At 43.6% G+C, this 23,972-nt stretch overlaps 1 protein-coding gene across 1 annotated transcript; it reads right to left on the reverse strand.

Annotated features, from left to right (window-relative positions):
- Window positions 1–770: 770 nt before the first annotated feature.
- Window positions 771–22,351, reverse strand: LOC148214641 (uncharacterized). Its single transcript, XM_088150864.1, has 3 exons — window positions 21,899–22,351; window positions 21,264–21,781; window positions 771–975 (listed from the first exon to the last, which is right to left on the reverse strand). The coding sequence occupies exons 1-3, from the start codon at window positions 22,349–22,351 to the stop codon at window positions 771–773; spliced, it is 1,176 nt and encodes a 391-aa protein (XP_088006990.1).
- Window positions 22,352–23,972: the final 1,621 nt, after the last annotated feature.

The raw sequence follows: 23,972 nt of genomic DNA on the forward strand, positions 1-23,972 counted from the left end.
TAAAAGCAGCAGTGGATCAACTGCTTGGAGGAGGATTTACGCTCCCCACGCAAGAGTCAGCAGCCACACCGGGAGGCTTTGGGCGGCAGAGCAGTCGGCCGAAGGTGAGACCTCCAGTGAGGAGGAGGAGGATCTCACACCTAGCAGAGCCAAGAAGAGCCCAATGCAGCCGCGGGGCATCTCCATGAAATTCAGGGGAGATGCTGAGCAGCTGGCTTGCTTTATCACCCAGGTGCAGATCTACATGGAAGGCTATGGAGGTCTGTTCCGCAGCGAGGAAGAGAAGGTCTCCTATGTGTCCAGTTTTTTTGAAGGTACGGCTGCAGAATGGGTGGTTGGCCTGGACAGGGTAAAGGACCGGGCTTTAAGAATATTAGAGGATCTCATGGCAGCTCTCTGCGCGCGCTTTGAAGACCCGTGCGTGGCGCTTAAAGCACAACGCGACCTGGAAAGGCTGAAGCAGGGGTCCAAGTCGGTATCAGAGTACGCCTACGAATTTCGGGGGTTGGCTCAAAGGCTGCCTCACATGCCTGAAGAGCTTCTGATCGAGTTTTTCCAGAGAGGCTTGCAACCCAAGTTGTTGCAGCATGTGGTGTGCCGGGGTTTCCCCAAAACCTTTAATGGATGGGTCGCTATGGCCAGCGAAGTGGAGGAGCAATGGCGCACCATAGAAGCAAGAACCTGACTTCCGCCCTTACCTGGCACAAAGAAGGCAACGCCCAAGACGAAGACCAGCGAGCCAGGAAGTAGCAGGAGCCGGTGCATCTGTTTCAACTGCGGGGAGCCGAGGCACTTTGCAAAGCAAAGACGGAGCAAGGATGCAAGAAGACGGAGCGGAAGGGGCTGAAGTCTTCGAAGCCCGGCAAGAAGGAGTCAGCGGCAGTAGGCAGCGAGACGGGAGCTAGAGCGGCAACACACGGCGGTGGCAAAACCCGGAAATTGTTAGCTCGGCTCTCTCTCCGACAGGCGGCTGCTCTTCCAGAGAAAGAGAGCAGCTCACGAGAGGACTCGGAGAGCGAAGAGATGGGGGTAAGTCCCATTAAAATTTGGGTGGAACTAAGGGTGGTGAGGATGAAGCGAAGGGCAGAGATGCGGGCGCTGATAGACTCTGGCTGCTCCCGAAATCTGATTAATCCTGCCCTCGCCTGGGGTTTGGGGCTGCACTTAAAGAGACTCAAATCCCCTGTGATTTTTACCCAGCTGGACGGATCCCCAGTGGGGGGAGGGCCGGTGGAGTATCGTACTAAAGAGCTCGAGCTAACCATGGGGGACCATAAAGAGACTATTAAATTCCTAGTGACTCCCATGGCAGGCAACCCAGTGCTTCTGGGCATGAACTGGTTAAAAAGGAAGAACCCAGAAGTGAACTGGGAGGAAAAGATCTTGCGTTTCCCAAAGGAGGGGGGAGTGCAAGTTGAAGGAATTACCGAAACGTTGTCAGATGAAGAGATGGGCGCTATGAGTAGGGAAAAGGCAGGGGAGACTGCAACTCAGATTCCCAAGCAATACCTCGACCTGCAGGAGGTGTTTAGCGAAAGGGAGTCAGATCAGCTACCCCCCCATCGCGCCTGTGACTGTGCCATAGAGATTGAGCCTGGGGCTAAATTTCCAAGGAAGAAAATGTATCCAATGACACCCAAAGAGTTGGAAGCCTTGCGGGAGTTCATTGATAAGAATCTAAAGAGGGGCTTTATTGTACCTACGCATTCTCAAATTGCTGCACCGGTGTTATTTAGGGAAAAGAAGGATGGCTCCCTATGTTTGTGCACAGATTATAGAGGGCTAAATGCCATTTCTGCTGACAACCGGTACCCTTTGATGAAAGATCTGTTGGCCCATTTATCCAAAGGGAAAATTTTCACAAAACTGGATTTAAGGGAGGCGTACTTCAGGGTGTGAATCTGGGAAGGAGATCAATGGAAATCTGCCTTTAACACGCCCCTGGGGTGTTTCCGTTATGAAATAATGGATTAAAAGGAGCGGCGGGGGTGTTTATGCAACTTATAAATGAGGTGTTACAAGAGCATTTATACCAGGGGGTGTTGGTTTATCTGGACAATATCCTGATTTACACTGAGACCATGGAGCAACATGTACAATTGGTCAGGAAGGTACTAAAAAAGCTACTGGAGGCTCAGTTGTATGCCAAGCTCTCCAAATGTGAATTTCATAAATAGCAAATTGACTATTTGGGGTATAGAATTTCACATCAGGGAACTGAAATGGACCCGGTCAAGGTGAGGGACGTCACAGGTTGGGAGGCTCCCAAAACCAGGCGTCAGCTTCAAAGTTTCCTGGGCTTTGCTAACTTCTATCAGCAATTCATACCCAACTTTGCCCAAGTAGCATTCCCACTCACCGATTTGTTGAAAACCAAGGGCAAGGACAAAGCGAAGGCATCAAAACCTGGAGTCCCCTTGGCCTGGACTAAGGAGTGCCAGGAACCTTTTCAAAGTTTAAAGCGTCTGTTTACAGTGGAACTGATCTTAAAGCACCCTGATCCAGAACAGCCATTTGTCATACAGGCAGATGCTTCGGATGTGGCAGTGGGAGCTGTGTTGTTACAGAAGGGGGCAGGGGGGGAGCTGTTTCCATGTGCATACATATCCCGGAAATTTTCAGAAACTGAGAGACGCTGGTTGGTGTGGGAAAAGGAAGCGTTCGCAGTGCGCTGGGCGTTAGTTTGTTGGAGACACTTGTTAGAGGGATCACCCCATCCCTTTGAAATTTGGACTGATCACAAGAATCTAGAAGCTTTGACTGCACCGAGGAAGCTGTCACCCAAGCAAATGAGATGGACACAATATTTTCATCGATTTAACTTCTCCCTGAAGTACATTCCTGGGGGAAAAAAATTTCTGGCAGACGCCCTGTCTCGATTGCCTCAACACAACAGCAAGCGGGAGGAAGTAGTCGCTCCTGTAGTTCCATGTACCCAAACAGCCCTAAGAGTGGTCACTAGAGCTCAGAAAAAGAGGGGTGAAGAACAACCAGAAGGAGAATTGTTGAAAATATTAAATGCCCAGATTGCTCAGGATGATTGGTTTAAAAGCAACAGCCAATTACTAGTGAACAAACAAGGGGCATGGTGGTGGCAAGATAAGCTGTATGTCCCTGCAGACGCTAGAAAGTGGGTCTTGCAAAGAAGTCACGACAGCAGAACAGCTGGGCACTTTGGTTTTGTGAAGACATTACATCTACTCAGGCGACAATTTTGGTGGCCAACAATGAGAAAAGATGTAGGGGAATATGTAGCTACATGCCCCACGTGTGCAATGGCAAAAAAAAGAGGGGCCAAACCAATGGGGCTTCTACAGACAATAGCAAACCCAGGGACTCCTTGGAAGCAAGTTTCCATGGACTTTATTGTAGACCTGCCTGAAAGCAACAAAAAGACAATTATTTGGGTAGTTACAGACCTTTTTTCCAAACAAGCACATTTTGTGGCATGCCAATCCCTTCTATCAGCACCCAAACTGGCTAAGTTATTTATACAACACGTCTACTGAACTCATGGTGTCCCAGAACGAATAATTTTGGATCACGGGGTCCAGTTTACTGCCAAGTTCTGGAGGGCGTTCCTAAAACTACTGGGCGCATCGCAAGGCTTGAGTTCAGGGTACCACCCCCAGAGGGCGGGATCATGTGAACATCTGAACTCAGTGTTAGAACAATATTTGAGATGTTTCATTAACTACCAACAAGACAATTGGGATGAGCTGTTACCGTTTGCTGAAGTAGCTTATAGTAATGCAGTGCACCAAAGCACTGGCCTCACCCCTTTTAAAATAGCTACAGGACAGGACTTTGTACCAATCCCAGAACTACCTAAGCAGTCCACTCAAGTCACTTCAGTTGATGAATGGGTCCAACAAATGACACAAGTGTGGCCTCAGATTGCTGCGTCGTTGAAGGAGGCCAGAGCAACGTACAAGAAATTTGCAGATGCTAAGAGAACCCCAGAAAAAGAATGGAAAGTAGGAGATAAGATTCTTTTATCTACCAAGCATCGTAAATCATTACAACCTTCCAGAAAGCTCGTTCCAACGTTCATGGGGCCTTTTATTATAGATAAAGTAATTAATCCAGTTTCACTACGATTACAGATGCCTGCTACCTTTAAAAGAATCCATCCAGTGTTCCACTGCGACCTGCTTAAACCCTATAAAGAGTCATCTCAATGGCATCCCTCCCCAGCACCGCCTAAACCGATGATGGTTGAAGGAGAATAACATTTTGAAGTTAAAGAGATACTGGACAGTAGAAAGCATTGGGGGGGGGGTTCAATTTTTAATTCAGTGGAAACATTTTCCCAAATCAATGGCTGAATGGGTTGACAAGAAACATGTAAAGGCTCCACATTTAGTTAAAAAAATTTATGATGTTTATCCTACAAAGCCTTAACAATTAGAAGGGTTATTGTATTATGTTTTTCTTTGCTTTTTCTTCTTTAGAGTGAAGAAGAGGAATCATCTGACTGACATCTTCTTTTGTGGAGGGGCAGCATGTCAGAATCCTCGCAAGATTTTATAATAGATTATTAGCTGGCTAGTTTAAAAAATGGTTTTTTTCATGCTGCAGTTCTGCCATTGTAAAAGGGGGGGGGGAAGTAGGAATGAGAAACCGTTTAAGCAGATGGCTCCTTATCACAAGCTCTGGCATGCTCAAGGTCATGCCAGCAAGAGAATCAGAGGACCAAGAACTAAGGGCGATGTAGGGGGGGGGGAAGTAAGAAAAACAGCTTTTGGCATGCTTTTGATCAGTCTTAGCAATGCTTTGGATCTGTACACTTATTCTCAATAAATGAACTTTCTTTTGAATCAATATTGGTTGCAAGGAAAGTTACTGGATTTGGGATCAACAGGTGGCAGCTCGTTACAGACAAGATCTGAGATTTGGGTGGCATAGATATTTGTGGTATGATTTCAAAATTAATGTAGATTTTAAAAAACATTATGCTAGACATGCCATATTAAGAATATGGAATAGATACAAACCCAGGTTGTGCCTGAAAACACCTTTGTGAATCTCAGCACAAGAAGCATTTTATAGGCAAACACAAATGGCTAACTTATCATGAGATACTAGAATTTTGTCAAAGGGAATGTAAAATAAAATCAAGAGAAGAACTGGTGGCAGATGGATATAGTTGTCAATGGTTCTCTTATTTGCAATTATTAGAAAGATTTAAAGTGGACAAAATAATTTATGGTTTTGAACATTGTAAGACTGAGTTTGAAATAGATTTATAATATAAATTTTTATTGAAATTTGAAACAGAAGAAGAAGAAGTGAAAGAATGTATGATAAAGTGGGCTAAACATTTTGTTTATAATATACAGATGGAACAATGGGAAATATGTGGTTGAAATTTATATTAAGTTATAATCTTAAAGAGAATTTTTATAAAATGATGATTGGTATATGTCACCAGAGAAATTGTGTAGAATGTATAAAGGCACTTCAAATTTATATTGAAAATGTGAACAAGAAGGAACATTTAATCATGTTTGGTGGACGTGTAAAAAAGCTAGAAAATTTTGGATTCAAATACACACACTGATTCAGAGGGTTTTAAAGGTTAATATACAATTGAGACCAGAGGTTTTTCCTTTGGGATTGATAGACAAACAGTTGGAAAAAAGTCATGGAGCTTTGTTTTTGTACATGATAACTGCAGCAAGATTATTGTCTGCACAAAGATGGAAAGATTTGGCATTACCCACAATGGAGGAATGGTTGATGAAGATGATGGAACTTGCTGAGATGGATAAACTGACTTATTTGATCAGAGAAAAGACAATATCTACTGACTGCAATAAACCCCTTATAGACTTTTTGCGTGAAACAAAAAAATGAACTTATGATTTATGGTTCTGATGATTAGACAGGATAGATTATAGAAAGAAGAGAGTTATGTTGTAACCATAGAATAAGAGGTAAGTTTATAATTGTACTTGTAACTGCTGTAAAGGAGATCAGAAACTACTTCTTTGTATTTTTTTCTAATTTTTTTCTATTTTTTTTCTATTTTTGTTTTACTTTTCTTTTACTTTCCTGCATTTTTAGCTTTCTCTTTGATTTCTTTCTTTTTCTTTTTCTTACTTTATTTGTTTGTATTAGTTTTTATCTTCCTTTTAAAACAAATCTTTAATAAAAATTATATTTTTTAAAAAATAAAAGAAACATCACGTGACCGTGCTGACTTACAACATCAGTTCCAGCAGTCCCAGTGATGATCATCAAGTGAATCACCCAGGGTCATTAAGTGAGACACCACATGATGGTGATTTGTGACCTCCTGCTAGCTGTCAGGTTCAGCCGGCACGGCGCTTCATGGAAAGCTTGCCACCGCACCGCGCTAACTTCGCTACTGGCTGCTAGCCGAGGAAAAGAGGAACTGAAAGCGCAGTTGATTAATGGGCCACCTGCGCTTAGCCAAATGGGAAAACCGCAGCTGAAGCTTTATCTTTACACTGATAAGCGGCACGACCTAACAATGAGTGGGGCCGCGGGCAGCGGAATGAGATCACCGCACAAGCCAGAAACCTCGGGTTTTGCATGTGACAGGAGGAACCCAAGGGAACCAACCCATGCCGGAGTAGACTACCAGTCAAGGACAATGGGACCCGGGCTGAACCTGCCATTCTGGACAATAAAGGGGGATGATTTGGGGGCCGATAATCCGCGGCGGTAATGTGATCGCGGGGCGAAAAGCGCGGGAAGGGGAGAAGTATAAATGAGCAATGTAAATATACCAAGCCACTCCTGACTTTGTTTGTAACTGTTACGTTACGCATGAGTAAACCTCTTTTGTGAACCACACATGTCACGGGAGTTTCTCTTGTCGAATGGGGCAAATCTTACACTAGCTTCCCCATCGACTTTGCATGTCAGAAGCTGGCTGAGAAGGTCACAAATGGCAATCACATGACCACAGGATTCTGTGACCTTCATAAATGTGCAATAGTTGCCAAGCACCCAAATCATGATCATGTGAACACAGGGACACTGAACAGTCGTAACTGCAAGAACTGGTCATAAGTCACTTTTTTCAGCACCATAATAACTTCAAACAGTCAGTAAACTAATGGTCGTTAAGTGAGGACTACCCATATAACATTTGAAATATTAAAGGAGATCTTTGAAGAATTGGACCAGAAATTAGTAGCCACAATATCAACAATATCAGTAACGATGTCTGCTTCTATGGATAAACTATGTTTAAAGGATGTTAATGAAGGAATGATAGATGTGAAACAAATCTTGCTTGATGCAGAAATAGTGGAATGAGAAATATTGGATTTAAAAAATGTGGATTACAAGATAGAGGAGGTATTTAAAGTAGAAATGCAAGTGGCAGGCCAAGAAAATGACCTGGAAAAGGATTCTTAATTGGATACATAAAAGAAGCTGGCTGAAGTTTTAAAAATTAAAGGGGAAATGGAAATGATAAATCAAGAGAATGACTTGGTTAATACCTTTTTATTGGATTTACAAAAGAGACTTATTAAAGCCTCAAAGAAGCCTATGCAATGGGACAAAGAAGAATTGAGGAGAGATCCTACAATGTTTGAATAAACTAAAGATTAAGATTTTTAGAAAAAAAAGGAAGGAATATAAAATTGGTTTATTTGATCAAAGTTAAAATAATCCATGTTTTTATGAAATTCTGACAACCTTTTATGGACTTTTTGCTGACACTAGTGTGAGAAAAATATAACTTTGGGTGAATCTTCGGGAAAAAGAAGCTTTTGAAGTTTTTAGAGGCCTCAGATGAATGGGATTGCCTTAATAAAATTGAAACATAAAGGAATGTACAGCACCCTTGAAGCTGGTATGAACTAGGCTGATTGTAAACCCCTTATCACAAACATCCCCATAGCAACAAAAGAGAGGATGTCTTCTTCTTGGCAGTTGGCACCTTGAACAATGTTTCTTCCCCTCTGACACTACTGCTTTCCTTATAGATAGCAGTTGTTCTGTCCTTGTAGATAGCAGCCAAGAACAGGGACAGAAAGTAACTTGAGAAATATTGCTCATTTAGGTATGCCTGCATCATCATATGAATATGTATACATATATGTTCTTTTCCCTTCCTCTTTCTTGTAGAGCTGTATAAATATCAGGGCATCCATTTTGCCTACAGGGGAGCATCTCCCACTAACCTTTAGTGGGGTCCCCCTCCAGTACGTACTGCCTAATAAACACTGCAGTGAAGCTTTGATTATTTTGCCTTTGAGTCCTGCATTTTGATTCCACACCAGGATTGAAAACTTGATGTCTTATGGATTTGCTTATAGATAAGGGATGGGTTATGGTAAGAAGAGATATCTGTAACCTTATACGGGTGAAGAGCTACCAAACTGGTTTATACTTGTTGTGATGAAGATTAGAAATCACTTTTTATATATTTCTTTCCTTTTTCTTTATTATATTCTTTCCCTTTTTCTTTTCTTTCTTTTTTTTCCTTTCCTTTGCACTTTTTATTCTCTTTTTTCTTTCCTTTCTTTCTCTGAGTTGGTTTGTATTAGTTTTTATTACTGTAATTAACGTTTTAATTAAAAATTACATATATATGAGACCTGATCAGTGCAGAATAAAATGCTTACTTTCTGTGAGTTACAGATGATGCTCTGTTGAAGCAGCCTAAAATTCCATTTGCCATTTTTGCGATCACATCACACTACTATCCCAAAATTGTTCTCACAAGTATTAATATGATTTACAAGTAAGGGGCAAAAGTAACATTTTAGTAAAGATCAAAAATAAAACTTCAGATTAAAAAAAAATTAATGAAGTATCTTGTGAAAGTTTCACTTAGAGCTGTAACTATATCAGGAAAGGCTGATGGTCTAAAATTTGAAGGAACTGGGAGGTGGTTTTATTTTAAGGGCTAATTTGGAAACATTTCATAAGCAGAAGTTTCCATTCTCATTTGCATGTTTTAGTAACATGTATAATTAAGAAGTACAGCAATTAGCATGATGGGAAGTCTGACAAATATCTCTTACCAGATGAGACTTCTAGTCAGAAAAGAAAGCCAATAACCTGAGATTTGCCAATTGCCATTTTCTTCAACACTCACTAAATTTCTTACACTGATTTTAAAATCTTTTTTTTTTTTTTTTTTACAAAAGAATGCATGTCAGAATTTTCTTCATGTATGGCTTCTAGTTTCAAAACAGCTAAGCCACTTTGTCAATTTAAATCTTTTTCATCATGAAAATTGGTTTCTATAAAGGATTGTACAAAATGGTTTAATTGGTTTCATGGATATTAACTCTTTTAATATAATTTAGAATTGTTAATGATGATCTTTATCAGCCACAGTTTCTTCCAGATGGGAAAATCCTGCCATGTCCACTTACTTGAATAAAACAATAACAGAACAACTAAATTAAAAGCAATTCCAATGTATGCATCTCTATACACTACAACAGTGCTGAATGAATGGTAGTTATGACTGGTCCTCAAAGTTACAGCCATTGCAGCACCCTCTGGTCATATGATAAAAATTCAGGTGCTTGGCAGCCCACCCACATTTACTTTTTTTTAAAGATAATTTTTATCAGAAGAAAAATTTACACCAGAAATATGAAAGAATAAAAGAAAAAGTGGAAGATAACAAAAGAAAAAGAAAGCGAAAAAGAAAGAAATCTAAAGATGTGACTTCCGATCTTCTTTGCAGCAGTTACAAACATAGTAATACCTTTTCTATCCTCCCAAGTTATATATCATGGTTCCTTTTTTCCCAAATCTTTTTCATCAATAAATCTCGAAATCACCAATTCATTTTTATCCATTTTCAGGAAAAAGTCCATAGAGGATTTCCAGTCTTTTATAAAAGAAATTGTTGTTCCCTCCTTAATCAAACAAGTCAATTTAACCATTTCTGCAAGCTCTGCCATCTTCATGATCCATTCCTCCATTATGGGTATTTCTGTATTCTTCCGTCTTTGTGCACATAATAGCTTTGCTGCAGTTACCATATATAAAACCAATCATCCATGAGCCTTTACTAGTTGAGTGTCCACAAGTCCTAATAAAAAAAATCAGGTTTCATCTGAATATTAATTTTTAAACTCTTTGCATCACCATATGTATTTGTGTCCAATATATGTTTGCTTTTTCACAAGTCTGCCATGCATGATAAAATGCCCCTTCATGTTTTTCACATTGCCAATAGTAATTAGAAGTACCTTTAATATATATTAGACAATTTCTCTGGTGTCATATACCAATGGTACAACACTATATAAAAGTTCTCTTTTAAATTATAAGACAATATGAATTTCAAACCTTTTAACCACATTGTCTCCCACTGATCCATTTGAATATTATGACCAAAATTCTTGGCCCATTTTACAATGCATTCTTTAACTAGCTCTTCTTCTGTTTCAAATCTCAGCAAAAGTTTATACATTTTAGCAATCACATGTTCATCATTTGTACATAATTCATTTTCAAATTCTGTTTTATCATATTCTATTTCTGATATTTTTTTATCTATATTAAATCTTTCTCTTAATTGTGCATATGAAAACCATTGAAAACTAAATCCCTCTGCAGTCAATTGTTCTCTTGATTTCATCTTAAGCTCTCCGTTTTCCTGCACTAGCAAATCTTTATATGTTAACCATTTTTCTTTGTCTGCTGTTTCTTTTCTGTAAAATGCTTTTTGGGTTGAGGCCAACAAAAGTATTTTTGGGCATAGTGTGGGTTTGTATCTATTCCATATTTGTAACACGGCATTCCTGATATGAGTTTTAAAATCTACATTTACTTTAACTTTATTGTACCATAAATAATCATGTCACCCAAACTTCAGACCATGTTCTTCTTACTCCAAAAGTCTCTTGTTTCTTAACAACAGCCACTCCTTCATCTAAATCAAACAGTAGGCAGCAAAATACAATTTAAAATCAGGTAATCCCAATCCTCCTCTTTCCTTTGCATCTTGGAGTATCTTATATTTAACCCTAGGTTTCTTCTCCTGCCATACAAATCTGGATATGTCTTTTTGCCACTGATTAAATGGTGCATCAGTTCTCAAAATAGGCAATGTCTGAAATAAGAATAACATTCTAGGTAATACATTCATTTTTATCACAGAAATTCTTCCTCACATTGATAATTCTAATTTTCCCCATCTTAATAAGTCCTTAATTTCATTCCATAATTTAACATAATTATTTTGAAATAACATACAATTCATGTTAGTTATAGTAATACCCTAATAGTTCACTTTTTTCTCAACCTGAAACCCAGTTTTTACAGACAATTCTTTTTGGTCTTCCATGTTATTATTCTTTGTCAACATCTTTGTTTTCTCCTTATTAATTTTAAATCCAGACAGTGCATCAAATTATCTTAGCTTTTCCATTAATTCACCTACAGTATCTCTTCTAGAGGGTTTTTCAAAATTAAAACCAAGTCATTGGAGAATGCCCTTAGTTTATACTCTTTTTTAACTTTCACTTACATTTTTTAACTTTCACTTGCAAGTCTCTCATCTTGTCTTATGTCTCTATTCAAAATGTCAAGAGCCAGAATGAATAACAGCAGTTATAACAGCAGAATGAAAGTGGGCATCCTTGCCTTGTCCCTTTCTGTGTTTCACAGGGCTTAGTAAGTTCCCCATTCACAATAATTTATGCTGTATGTGAAGTATATATCGATTTCACCCGTGTAATAAAGTTCTCTCCAAAGTACATATCTTCCACAATTTTAAACACAAAAGTCCAATTTAAATTGTCAGAAGCTTTCTCTGCATCAAGCAATATTAAGGCAGCTTGTTTTTCACTGTATTGTTCCAAATACTCTAATATAGTAAGAACATTTCTAATATTGTCTCTTCATTGTCTCTTAGGTAAAAAAGCAAATTGGTCTTCATGGATAAAATTTTGTAGAATGTTTTTCAGCCTTTCAACTAAAATCATCATAAATATTTTACAGTCATTGTTCAATAATGATACTGGTCTACAGTTTTTTGGTAAAGTCAAATCTTGTCCTTTGGGAATCAGTACTATATTTGCACCTGTCCAATACCTTTCCATTATCTAACATAGAATTGATCGTTTTTTGCAAAGGTAATAAAAGCTCATCTTCAAAATATTTATAGTAAGAGGCTGACAGTCCATCTGGACCAGGGCTTTACCTGTATTCAACTTCTTTATAGGGTCACAAAATTCCCTTATTTTTATTGGTCCATTCATCATTTGTCTTTGAGTATCTGTTATCTTTGGTAAGTTTTGTCTCTTTAAATATTCATCTGCCCTTGCCAATGAAATTTCTTCTCTCTTATATAACTTAGTATAATACCAATGAAATATTCTTTGCATACTTAATTATCAGTCACTATAGTTTTCTCATTTTGTAATTTTAATATCATTTTTTCCCCCTTTCCCTTCTCAGTCTGTAAGCTAGCAATTTCCCTGGCTCATTTGCTAGCTCAGAATTCCTCTGTTTAGTAAAGTTCATGTTTATTTCCATCTCTGTCAGCATTAGCATAGAGAGTTGACACTGTCAGAGTTTAATCTGATGTGAAATATTTTTTCTCCCTGGAGATCTCTTTAAGTCATCCTCTTTTATCTTTATATCCATTAAGATATTTTACACGTTTTCTTGTCTTTGTTTTTTTAGTGTGTTGTTTTGATGTATAAATCGTCCTTGTATGAAGGCTTTGCTGGCATCCCATACTGTCCTTAATATCAGTGACCTTACTGAGCTTATTCTCAAAAAAATCTTTCAGATTCTTCTTACATTCCTCCACTATTCATTCTTTTTGTAGTAGTATTTCATTTAAACTCTATCTATAAGTTCTAACTTTCTCCTTATATGCTAGAGTCACTGGATTATGGTCAGAAAAAGTTTTTGGTAGTATATCTACTTTATTGACACATGTGGCCAGGTTTTTAGAAATGTCTTTCCGAAAAGTAGGTCTGTTCTTTAGAATCACAATTTTTATGTCTCCAGATGTCAATCAATTTAAGATTGTCCATCATTTCAAAAAAGATTTTTGGAAGTTTGCCTTACACTATTTTAGTCTCTTTTACGGATATTCTATCTTGTAGGCAGACTATTCCAATCACCCATTCGACACCAATTTTCATATGACAACTCCATTAATTTTTCCACTCCATTAATGTAGCTTTATTTTCCTTTGGGACATTGACCTCCAATAAACAACCTTAGTTTCATTAAAGTTAGACTCTGTCCCCACATATCTGCCTTGATTATCAGATAAAATCATTTTTGGTTGCAATTGTGGATTTATATACAAAACAACTCAATTTTTCTTACTTAAACTGACTGAGATAAATCAGATATTTTTTATCCTTCTTTCTTATATGTGTTTCTTGTAAACAAATTACATCCAACTTTAGTTTCTTTGAATAATGAAATATCTTCTTCCTTTTTGAGGGAAATTTGCCCCATTTATATTTCATGATAAGTATTTAAACTCCATGTTTATTTTATAAATTTTGAAAAGTCTATACAAGCAGTGCCTAATGTAGTGGTTATCAGATTCAGCCGGCATGGCATGGCAAGGCGAACGCCGCTGCTCAGCTTTGCCTAGTCAATTTCACCGCCCCAGGCGCTAGCAGTGAAAAAGAGGAAGTTAGCAAGACCGCGAACTGATTGCTGATACGTGGCGGCGCTTAACTCCAACCACAAGCAGATACATTGTATCGCCGCCGGCTTCCCTCAAGCATTGCAGACAAAGGGAAGCGCAGCGGCTCGGAAGCACAGCAATCAGCGCACGATTGAGAACGCCCGGCTTCACGCCCAACAGGAAAGCCCAGCAAAGACAACAACAACACAACCAATAGACAGCAATCAAGAAGACAAAAGAACCGGACTGAATTTGCCATTTGGGCGAGGGGGGATTACTATGGGTAATCTGTAAGCAACGGGGCAAAACGCGGGAACAGGGAAACTATAAAATACCATGTAAGCTATGGCAAGCCAACCCTGGCTTTGTCTGTACCTACCTATGTTACACTTGAGTAAACCTCTTTGCTGAACCCACATGTCACGAGAGTTTCTTGGAGCCAAACGGGGTAAACCTTACAGTGCTATCTTCCTCAGCTTCTTGTGATTAATTGCCTAATTCCTTCCATTTGCATCTCTTGCATCTCCTCCAATTCCACCTTGTGTCTTTCCAAAAATTCTCTTTCCTTTTGAACTGAATTAAAACAAAATCTCTGCAGCTTAAAAGTGAAAATCACTTCTTCCAATTTATCCCACCTAAATGGTATCTTCTTCTGTTTTATCAGTCAGGAAGGTGTAATCTTTTTTCTTATGTAGGATTCTGATGGGTATTTCTTTAAGCAGGATTACATCTGAGCTGCCTCTCTTTAACTTTGTGTTAAAGAGTTGTAGAATCTGGTTTCTTGTTCTCTTCCTAACAAAATGCACTAATACGTCTTTTGGAACATATCTCAGTTTGGTGCATCTTGTATTAATTCTATAGACCTTATCCAATTCTCCTTCCATATCTTCTTCCCATCCCAAAAATTTTGTGAAATTTTGTAAAAGCCTGAACTATTTTGTCTTTTACATCTTCCCCAGATTCTTCTGGGACTGCCCTCAACCTCAGGCAAAATTCCTTCTCTCTCAATTCTAGTAATGCCAAGTTATCTAAGTCTTTTTTCATCTCTTGGCTTATTGCTTCAGTCTTAGTTTCTAAAACTTTTACTTTTTCTTTAATTTGTTGAATCTCACCTTTAATCTGTATTACAGATTCTTCAAATTTCTTATTCATTTTTTCCTCCAAATTCATCAGTTTTTCCTCTGTGGACACTGCCATAGCCGCAGTTGATAAACAGAGTCCAAAAAGCTCCCCTGGACCCTTTATCCATTTGAAACTTTTGTAATCCAAATTCTTATTCTGTATTTTGCTGCAAATTAATCTTTTTTTAAAAAGTTCTTGTTCTTTTTCTATTAAATCTGTAGGCTGTAGGAATACTAACCAGATGATCCTATTAAACTGCCACTCTGAAGATCTCCTTAGTATTTAATTAGTTATATTCCAAACTGATTTAAGAAGTGGGGTTTGGTCAGACCCAGTATCTTTTAAAAGATTACCCTGAGTCTGCGAGCTTGATCCTCCTTCCTCAGCTCCTGGCTGCTGTTACTCACAAGATGCCCATAGACTCCTTTTGGATCTTGCAGGCTTCTTTGTGGTGAAGAGTGGCCATCCAGAGCAAATGTGGCCAATCTCTTCACCTTCTCCTTTCTCTGGAGAAGCTATGCAAAATCAGGTACCTTACCTGATCGCAGTTCAAGCCTCGGCATCATCTCTGCACTTTTGGAGACATGTTAGTCTGCCATTTTCCCCACTGGTAGTCGATCAGCCCACCCACGTTTTTTTTTTTTTCTGGTCAAAACTTTTATTAAGATATATAAAAAAGCCCACCCACATTTATGACTGCAGCGTGCATTTCAACTCCCCCCACCCACTATCTCCCCTCCATCTCTGCCCTTTTGGCCACCCTGCATTCTCCCACCACTGCCCCCAGCTAACGAGGCACACCCAGCCAAGGTTGCTGCATGCCCTTCACAACACCTCGCATGGCAATCAGGACTACCAGAACTGCTGTTATTAAGCAGTTCTTAACCTAACGACTACTTTGCTTAGTGATGGAAATTCTGGTCCCAATTAGGGTCATTTATATTTCAGATCATACTGGGAGAGAGATCTTGCTGAGAATCCTATAGCAGGGCCTTCTTAATAGTGTGCCCCTCTTGTTGAACAACTTGCCCCCTATAAAAGAACTTCCTTCTCCATGCTAAGTTTCCAAGAAGAGATGAAAACATGCACTGCAAGAGAATGTTTGGGGGATGTTAATTTTGTCTTTTAACATCTCGTTTAAATTACTTATTGCCATTGTAATATATGTTGCTTGCCATTGCTTTCATGTTTTAATGTTTATTCCTGTTGTACACTATTCAAAGCCAGTTTGGAGTGCAGCAACATGGAAATATTACTAATAAATAAATAAAAATAAAAAGCGATTCTGCCTATAGCACTGACCCAAATGCAGGATTGGGTTTTGTTCCTTGGGAAACACAGATACAAAATCAAATTCAAAAGGGCACATAATCAAGCAAATGAACATAGATTGTTTATTCTTTATAAGATTTATATCCTGCCTTTATTTTGTACAACTCAAAGTGGCATACATAATGCTTACACTACCTATTTTCCCACAACAACCCTGTGAAGTTGATTGGGTTGAGAAAGAGTCTTCCAGTCTCCTTGTTTCTAGTCTAGCACCTCTACACCAGTCTCATTCTTTATTCTTTATTGGTAAATGAGACAATCTGAAAAATCTACATCCAGTGGAGAAACATTTAACATGTTTTCTCTCATAGAAACCAAGAGTCTTCCAATCACAGCTGACATTATTTGAAAAGAAACTAGGAGAGCCCCAACATTATCTCAGGACTACACAGCAAACTAGTTACTTGGAAAGTGTCATCATACTGTCCAAGCTGAAAGCCCATGCTGGACATCTTAGAGTAGTAAAGATGAAGGTACTACCCTGTAGTTTTGTTGGTGGCTGGGAATAGACCAACAAATTGACGACTTGCAATGAGTTGCTCAGGTTGTCCAAAAGATGCCAAAAACAGCACCACTACTCATGTGGGAATGGTATCCCTTGGCATAGCAAAGAATTCATGTACTTGCAGGATCATTTATGGGCACTATCTTTTCTGTTATAGCAGATGCATGTTCAAAATTACCACTCATGTTTCCAATGGCTTCAGCAATGGCCACACATATCATAGATGTATTGAGAGAGCTCTTTGTTAAAACAGGTGTTCCAGAACAATTAGTGTGTAACAATGGATCATGGTTTGCAGCTGAACAGACATCTTGAAAAAGAACAGAATCAGAGAGAGAGAGAGAAAGATGGAATCAGGGTGGTGTACTGATTAAGGTGTTAGAGTAGCTCCAGGGAGACCCAGGTTCTAGTCCACTCTCAGCCAGGGAAGCTTGCTGAATGACTTTTGGGCAATCACATTCTCTCAGCAAAACTTAACTCACAGGGTTGCTATTGTGATGAAAATTAGAAGGAGGGAGCACTATATACACCTTCTTGAGCTTCTATACAAGGGCAGGATATAAATCTAACAAATGTAACATCAGGTCTTCTACAAATTCCAGTATAAACATATCACCACACTACAAACAGATTGCCCAAAAGGTTTGTTCAGAATTTCAGGACTGATTTGGAGGCAATGTATGGAGAAGACATTAACTGAATCCAAGCCTGTAAAATTTATGTTCACATATTGCAATACCTGCAATAAAAATTCAAACTCCAGTTATGTTATACGTAAATTACAGCCTACATTCAAGGTTGGATTTTCTCAAACATAATTTGAGAAGTGTTCAGGGCAAACAGTTGAAACAAGCTGGTCAATCTTCTCATGCTGAAACATGAGATTTCTCCATTGAACAAACACAACTTAAACTTAATTTCATTAACAAGAATCTATAAAGGGGAATGTAAGCGGACAACCAAAAATATTAAAGGAAAAACTGGGCCTCTTTCTGATAATGTAGAGATTATACCCGATAGCATTTGGAGACAACACATTGATCAGTTGAGAACAGTGGTACAGAAAGAAGTTGTGACTGACTTGATTGGAGGCTCCACTATGATTCCTGAATTACCACTAGTAGCATCTCCCCCTGAAGAAGACACACAATCAGTAGTTGCTTCATAGTTGCCAGTATCTTCAGACACACTGAACATTCCTGTTTGTGATGGCAGATATTATCCGATTTGTGTATAAAAATCACCACGGTGTCTAGATTTGTAAATACAAGGTTTGTGTCTTAGTGGAGAGAATGTAGTGAACTGGGTTATAATGGTTTCAGATGAATATCTCTGTGATCTTGCATTGTTGCTCAATTACCTTGGGCTGCCTGAAAATAATTTTTGTAGACTCACTGGAGTTAGTTCTTCTGGAACTTTCCGCAAGTAGCAGAAAAATTTGCTCCTGACTTAAGTGTCTTTCGTCTGATCAGTAGAAAAGACACAACATGGAGAATAATGTGTTTGTTAAGCATTTTATGCATAAACACTGTTGTTAGATATCAGGGAGCTGAAATCAAGAGTTTAGTGAGCCAGAAACGGATTCTTTCTCTATAAACATCAGAGATGTTTGTTTGAGGAAGGAACTACTGTATAGGCAATTTGAGCTAGCAATATTCCTTGTCCTAGGAAGCAAAGAGCTAATGATTCCACCCCTTTACCAGATTTGCTGCACTCCTCAATTGGAATTACTTGTTGCCCAGCAACATTCCATAATTATAATTGTGATGTATTGTGAGCTGGTTTAGATAAAGCTTCATTGTGCAAAAGTGGCATACATGTAAATGGAAGAAATGCAGCTTCTATCAATCTACAAAATGGAGGGAGAGAAGAAAAGCAGGCATATTCTATTGCCTCTGTTAATAAACTGTCCATGGTCTTCTCCAGTTATCACTGGCAGCCATTCCCTTATATTATCGAAACAGCTGCTCATTGTAAGCAGTGCAGTTCTAAGAACCAGTGCTTGTTTGTTTTACAGTTTCTCCATATCTATCTATTGTGCAGAGGTTAACTAAAATCAGTCTTATTACTAATCTCTGTTAAGTATTCTGAATGACTTTAAGTAGAATTTACTATGAAGTAAGAATAGCAAATGGAATAATTTGGAACTTTTTCAGAGACTGGATAAGGGCATGATGAAGAGGTGAAATGCTTAAGATCTTAAACCAGTGTTGGGTAATATTTGAAGGGTCATCTTTCAAAATTGTATCAGGGAAACATTCCCAGAAGTGAGTGGGGCATATACCTGAAGTTACATTAGTATGTGTAACTCTATAAACCTTTTTGAAAATAAGTAGGAATACTTATAGATGGGATAATTTCTCTGGAGGCTTTCAATGATTCTGGAAGGCCTCACTGACATGTTGATATTTGTCTCACTGGAATTACTCTGGAAGGCCTCACTGACATGTTGATATTTGTAGGGGCTTGGTGGACTGAATCAAAGCTTTTAGTAGGCCTACACCAGGGCAGGGAGCCTGCAGCCCTAAGGCTGTAAGATTTGCCCCGTTCGACAGAGAAACTCTCATGACACGTGTGGTTCACAAAGAAGGTTTACTCATGCGTAACGTAGTAGTCACAAGCAAAGCCAGGACTGGCTTGGTACAATTGCATCACTTGTTATATTCCCCCCTTCCCGCGCTTTTTTCCGCCCCGCGATCACGTTGCTGCTGCGGATTATTGGCCCCCCCAATAATCTCCCTTGATTGTCCATGATGGCAGGTTCGGTCAGGGTCCATTGTCCTTGATGGGCAGTCCCCCCCCCGGCTTGGGTTGGTCCCTCCCCGTTACGTGCAAGCCCGAGGGTTCTGTGCTGCGCGCGATCTTGTTTCGCTGCCTGCGGCCTCGTTCATTGTTGGCTTGCGCCGTTATCAGTTTATAGTTAAACGCTTCCGCTGCGGTTTTCCTGTTTGGCTGGGCGCAGGTGGCCCGTTAATTAGCGGCGCTTTCAGTTCCTCTTTTCCTCGCTAGCTACCGCCGGTGGAGTTCGCTGGCTACGAGCTTCCCCGAAGCCCCGTGCTGACCGAACCTGACATACCGCCCCCCTGAAGACAAGTCCCCCTCTTAATTGGGCTACTAGGGTGTTGCCCCCCCATCTGCCATAACGGTGTGCCTTTCCTTGGCTAAGTCACTTATAGGATGGGTCCCCGAAAGTTCTCCTTCCCCTCCTTCCCTTCCTTCGCCGCTGCGCACGTCGAGCAGCTGGCCACGTACTCCCTCGTATCCCTCCGGAGAGACGGCCACCAGAACTGTTCACGCAGGAGGTGGAAAGTCCTAACAAACCCACAGTGTCCCGTAGTGTCCTCGGTGTGCCCTCTCCGGAGCACATCCACCCGGCAAGCTTCTGGAACGTAGAGCCTCCCCTTGTGCTCCCAGCAGGTCCCTTGTTTTGTCAGGGAGTCCTTGTTGTTTACTAACCAGGGGTCTCCCTCGCTCGCCTCTGCACAGCGCCGCCTCAGCTCCGGCTCGGCTCCCTTCCCCTGCTTCTCCCTTGGGGGTTGGGCTCCGCCTTTCGCCTCCAGCTGGGTCGTCCTTGTTGGGTCCCTGGATTCGAGCGGCGGCTCCCTCAGTGTCCTACAACCTTCCAGGTTCCCCTGGCCGCGGCCAGGTCCCGGTCTATCGCCGGTTGCTTCACTCACGCTTGGCGCGGACCAGTCGGCTCCCGGCGCCGCTCCTGCCCCCGCTCTTGATGCCAGTGTGATCGCCGCCTGCTTTGCCACGGGGCCCTCGGGTCCCGCTGCCACCGTCTCTGCTGTAGCCGACCCCTGCGTTGCTGCGGGGCCCTTCGTCGTCGATGCCACCGCCACCTCGGCGGTCTCTGACCCCTCTCGGTTGTTGGTCGCCCTCGGCACCGTCCTCGTATTCGCCTGACGGGCGGTTGGTCGCCCGGGCCCCACTGCTGTCGCTGCTGCGGCTTGCCGGCCCTCGGCTCTCCGTCGCGCAGTCGCCACCTTGCCTAGCTCCGTGGGGTCCTCAGCTCCCGCGCCGCCTCCGCGGCTCGACCTGGCTTCCCCGGTGGTGCCGTCGAATCGCACCGTCTCTGCTGCCACGCTCTCTCGTGCGCTTGCCGCCTCGGCTCCTCTGCCGGTCTCCCTCGGCGCCGCCCTCTCCGCGTGTGCAGTTGGTTTTCCGGGCTCTATTGCCGCCGCTGCCGCAGCTCGCCGGCCCTCGGCTCGCCGTCGCCCAGCCGCCACCTTGCCGGGTTCTGTGGGGCCCCCTGTTCTCGTGCCACGTCCGCAGCTCGACCCCGTCTGCTCGGTGGTGCCGCCGAACCGCACCGTTTTGGCCACCCAATCGATGTGCGGGTTCTGGCGCGTAAGCCATGCCAGCCCCAGCACTAGTGCATGGCCGGCCCCCGGGGCAACTACTAAGCCTAGCTCCTCCCGGCTTGTCCCCACTGTCAAACCGACCGGCTCAGTGCGATACTGCGCCGGTTCCCCCCCTGCCGTCGATCCATCCAACTGGCTGAGTGCGAGGGGCTTCCTGAATCTCCTCACGCTGAGCCCCAGCGCGGATGCCAGTACCGGGTGGATCAGGCAGTGGGTGCATCCCGAATCCAGCAAGGCATCGACTTTCGCCTCTGCTTCTGATCTCACCCCCTTGAGGTGGACCCTGATCCTCATGGGCGAGTAGCTTTTTCTGTCCCGCCCTTCCTCATGCTGCCACTCTGTTGGCTGCTCTGGGGTGCGCCTCAGCGTCGCTGGCCATCGCCTCCCGCTGGCTCGCTCTCCCCTCCTCGCAGAGCCGGGCTTCCTCGTGAGCCAGCCGGCTCCGCTGCACACCGCTCCACTAGCTGCTGTCTCCTCCCAGGATCGGTCGGGGTCCCTTATAGCCGGGAATCGCCGGCCCCCGTCCTTTGTGCAGCTCGCCAAGACCCCCTGCCTCGAGGGGCACTGCACCATCCGATGCCCCTTGCCTCCACACCGGTAGCAGGTCCCTGCAGTCTGCCGGGCGTTTCCAACCTCGATCCTCTGCCGTCGGTTCCTGCGCCTCGCCTCCGGTGCCGCCTCACTTTGGTCCGCTGTGGCTGGTATCGGGGCTCGCGCCTCTCGCTTCCCTGGGTCTCCGGCATCCCCCGCCGTCTCCACCAGCCAGCTCCACTTCACTAGAGCCTCCAGGTCGTCCCTACTGGGTGCTCCCCCCTGGATCTCTGAGTGGAGCCTGTCCTGCACAGGGAGATAGGTTAGTGGCTTGGGGCGCCCCGAGAGCTCGCTCCTTGAGCTCCTGAATCGGGGCGCTTCTGCTGGCCGCCGACCCCCCTTCGCGCTCCCCGTCAGGCTGACCACTTCTGCTAGCCTGGTCTCCACGCCGCCCTCTGCGGCTGCCCCAGCCGGGGCCCTGGGTCCGCCACTCCATGCCTCCCGCATGCCCGGTACAGCTGTCGTCTGCTGCTGGAGGTCGCCCTCCAGCCCGTCCAGCCTCTCCTCCGGCTCCTGGCTCCCGGACCCTGCGCCGCTGCTCCCGGGAACCGCACGTCCCGTCAAGCCCTCTGGCTCCGTCCCGCTGCTGAGCGCCCGCTTGGCGCCCCGCGAACTGGCCGTGGTTGTGGGTCCCCTCTTCCTCACGCTAGGGACTGGAGTCATCTGCGCAACCTCTGGTCTAGGCTCCGTGCAGTTTCTTGAGGTCATATCCTCACTGCTGCCGTTATCGCCCGATTCCTTCTTCGCCTGCGACTCTGCCCCTGGGGCCTTGCCCCACCGGAAGATGGTCTGCAACATCACTTGGACAGCATCCATCCGCTGCTCGATCTTGGCCTCCAGTCGGGTGAATCGTTCCTCAAGCTCTCGGGCCTCGGGTTCCGAGTCACTACTCGTCGCGACCCCCCCTGCTGGCGACCCGTTGGGGCTCCTGCCCCCGCCAAATGACCACCCGTCCTCTGGCGCCCTCTTGGCTGTGTCCATGCGCCATTCGCCCCGGACTGGTCCCGCCATGACGCCTTCGGATCTGGGCTCCTGGTAGCCCAGCTGGCACGCGGTTTCCCCATCGCTTACCATCTCCTGGTGCCGTTAATCAATTCCTCTCCGGTCTTGGCTGCAGGGAAAGAAAGGTGAGCGCTCCTCGGTGTGTACCGGGTAGCACTCAATGTGAGTCCTGGCTTTATGTAAGATTTGCCCCGTTCGACAGAGAAACTCTCGTGACACGTGTGGTTCACAAAGAAGGTTTACTCATGCGTAACGTAGTAGTCACAAGCAAAGCCAGGACTGGCTTGGTACAATTGCATCACTTGTTATATTCCCCCCTTCCCGCGCTTTTTTCCGCCCCGCGATCACGTTGCTGCTGCGGATTATTGGCCCCCCCAATAATCCCCCTTGATTGTCCATGATGGCAGGTTCGGTCAGGGTCCATTGTCCTTGATGGGCAGTCCCCCCCCGGCTTGGGTTGGTCCCTCCCCGTTACGTGCAAGCCCGAGGGTTCTGTGCTGCGCGCGATCTTGTTTCGCTGCCTGCGGCCTCGTTCATTGTTGGCTCGCGCCGTTATCAGTTTATAGTTAAACGCTTCCGCTGCGGTTTTCCTGTTTGGCTGGGCGCAGGTGGCCCGTTAATTAGCGGCGCTTTCAGTTCCTCTTTTCCTCGCTAGCTACCGCCGGTGGAGTTCGCTGGCTACGAGCTTCCCGAAGCCCCGTGCTGACCGAACCTGACATATGTAAGATTTGCCCCGTTCGACAGAGAAACTCTCGTGACACGTGTGGTTCACAAAGAAGGTTTACTCATGCGTAACGTAGTAGTCACAAGCAAAGCCAGGACTGGCTTGGTACAATTGCATCACTTGTTATATTCCCCCCTTCCCGCACTTTTTTCCGCCCCGCGATCACGTTGCTGCTGCGGATTATTGGCCCCCCCAATAATCCCCCTTGATTGTCCATGATGGCAGGTTCGGTCAGGGTCCATTGTCCTTGATGGGCAGTCCCCCCCCGGCTTGGGTTGGTCCCTCCCCGTTACGTGCAAGCCCGAGGGTTCTGTGCTGCGCGCGATCTTGTTTCGCTGCCTGCGGCCTCGTTCATTGTTGGCTCGCGCCGTTATCAGTTTATAGTTAAACGCTTCCGCTGCGGTTTTCCTGTTTGGCTGGGCGCAGGTGGCCCGTTAATTAGCGGCGCTTTCAGTTCCTCTTTTCCTCGCTAGCTACCGCCGGTGGAGTTCGCTGGCTACGAGCTTCCCCGAAGCCCCGTGCTGACCGAACCTGACATATGTAAGATTTGCCCCGTTCGACAGAGAAACTCTCGTGACACGTGTGGTTCACAAAGAAGGTTTACTCATGCGTAACGTAGTAGTCACAAGCAAAGCCAGGACTGGCTTGGTACAATTGCATCACTTGTTATATTCCCCCCTTCCCGCGCTTTTTTCCGCCCCGCGATCACGT

Source organism: Python bivittatus, unplaced genomic scaffold, assembly GCF_059951505.1.
Source record: "Python bivittatus isolate LINGU-HERP-01145 unplaced genomic scaffold, Pbiv_v1 ctg000610_np1212, whole genome shotgun sequence".
In the NCBI taxonomy this organism is placed as follows: Eukaryota; Metazoa; Chordata; class Lepidosauria; order Squamata; family Pythonidae; genus Python; species Python bivittatus.